At 47.5% G+C, this 1,325-nt stretch overlaps 1 protein-coding gene across 1 annotated transcript; it reads left to right on the top strand.

Annotated features, from left to right (window-relative positions):
* The first annotated feature begins 377 nt into the window (after positions 1 to 377).
* Positions 378 to 1,055, top strand: LOC117934191 (oleosin 1-like). The gene has a single exon (XM_034855831.1). The coding sequence runs from the start codon at positions 404 to 406 to the stop codon at positions 836 to 838; it is 435 nt and encodes a 144-aa protein (XP_034711722.1). The 5' UTR covers positions 378 to 403; the 3' UTR covers positions 839 to 1,055.
* The last annotated feature ends 270 nt before the right edge of the window (positions 1,056 to 1,325 follow it).

Below are 1,325 nucleotides of genomic sequence, written 5' to 3'. Positions count from 1 at the left end.
AGGACTATTTTGTCATTTATATTAAATTTAAATCTTTGCCATAGAAATATCCTTCTTTCCCTAGCACACCCAAATTGCATAAATGTAATATCTCATGGAGCGTTCCATGATAAAAATACACACGCAGCTGCAGAAAATCACAGCCCCTCAAGTGACAACTTCAGAAGCCGACAAAAAACCACGTGGCACAAAGAGAAGAAATTTCCTTTCATGCAACCCCTGCATGAGAAGCGAAAGAACACGTGACAGCCCTCTACAACACGTGCCCCCTCGCTTTTCACATCTTCCACCTATATATCACCTGGTACACCACCATAGTAAGCAGTGGACTCCAGCATCTGCATTTTCAATCTTCGTCCTTTCGATTCAATCTCAACTGTTCGATCTCATCACCATCATCTCAATGGCGGAGATCCAACCGCCGCACCACATCCTGCACCCGCACCAGCCCCAGCCCCAGCAGCCGAGCTACCAGGCGGTGAAGGCCGCCACGGCCGCTACAGCCGGAGGTTCGTTGCTGGTCCTCTCCGGCCTGACCCTTGTCGGAACGGTGATCGCGCTCACCGTCGCCACCCCTCTGCTTGTGATCTTCAGCCCGGTTCTGGTGCCGGCGGCGATCGCTGTGTTCTTTCTTGTGCTGGGATTTCTGGCCTCCGGTGGATTTGGCGTCGCCGCCGTGACAGTGCTGTCATGGATTTTCCGGTATGTCACTGGCCGGCACCCTCCAGGCGCCGATCATCTGGATAGCGCAAGGATGAAGCTGGCAAGCAAGGCAAGGGAGATGAAGGACAGGGCTGAGCAGTTTGGGCAGCAGCACACTGGACAACAGGGTACTTAAATTGACGACATATGTGGGTCTCTAAAACAGTGTCGTTTCAGATTTGCGGTCGAGGAGTTTGGATATTGGAGTATATGATAGCGTCTATGTTGGTTTATTTCCTTTCCTTTCCTTTCCTTTGTCGTTGTTGATGTGGGTCTCTCTGAGGCTGAGTGGTCTATATTGGATTGTATGGAGTCTGTATTTTGAGACGTAGATTTGAATATCTATTTTCTGAGTGTTTGATTTTGAGTTTTTCTTTTCATTTCCATCTCATCTTCTCTGTTGAGTGCTGTTTCTTGGCATCTGCATGTTACATGCAACTCAAAAAAGGAAAAAAGGTGAGAGGAAGAAGTCCGCCAATCAGTCGAAGAAACTTAGATTCCATCGGCAGCGTAATCAATTTTCCGAACTGCAAAGAATTGATGAGAGGTTGAAGTAGATTGGTAGTATTATTAACCTTCCCAAACAAAACAGAAACAGGCACTTGATTTGCTGGTTGAAAATC

This window comes from Vitis riparia, chromosome 16 (assembly GCF_004353265.1).
Source record: "Vitis riparia cultivar Riparia Gloire de Montpellier isolate 1030 chromosome 16, EGFV_Vit.rip_1.0, whole genome shotgun sequence".
In the NCBI taxonomy this organism is placed as follows: Eukaryota; Viridiplantae; Streptophyta; class Magnoliopsida; order Vitales; family Vitaceae; genus Vitis; species Vitis riparia.
The sequence above is the reverse complement of the archived record's forward strand: the minus strand, read 5'-3'. Positions and strand labels throughout refer to the sequence as shown.

What these genes read in the sequence shown, in the direction of transcription:
- LOC117934191 (XM_034855831.1), top strand. Translation starts at nt 404, where the DNA reads ATGGCGGAGATCCAACCGCCGCACCACATCCTGCACCCGCACCAGCCC.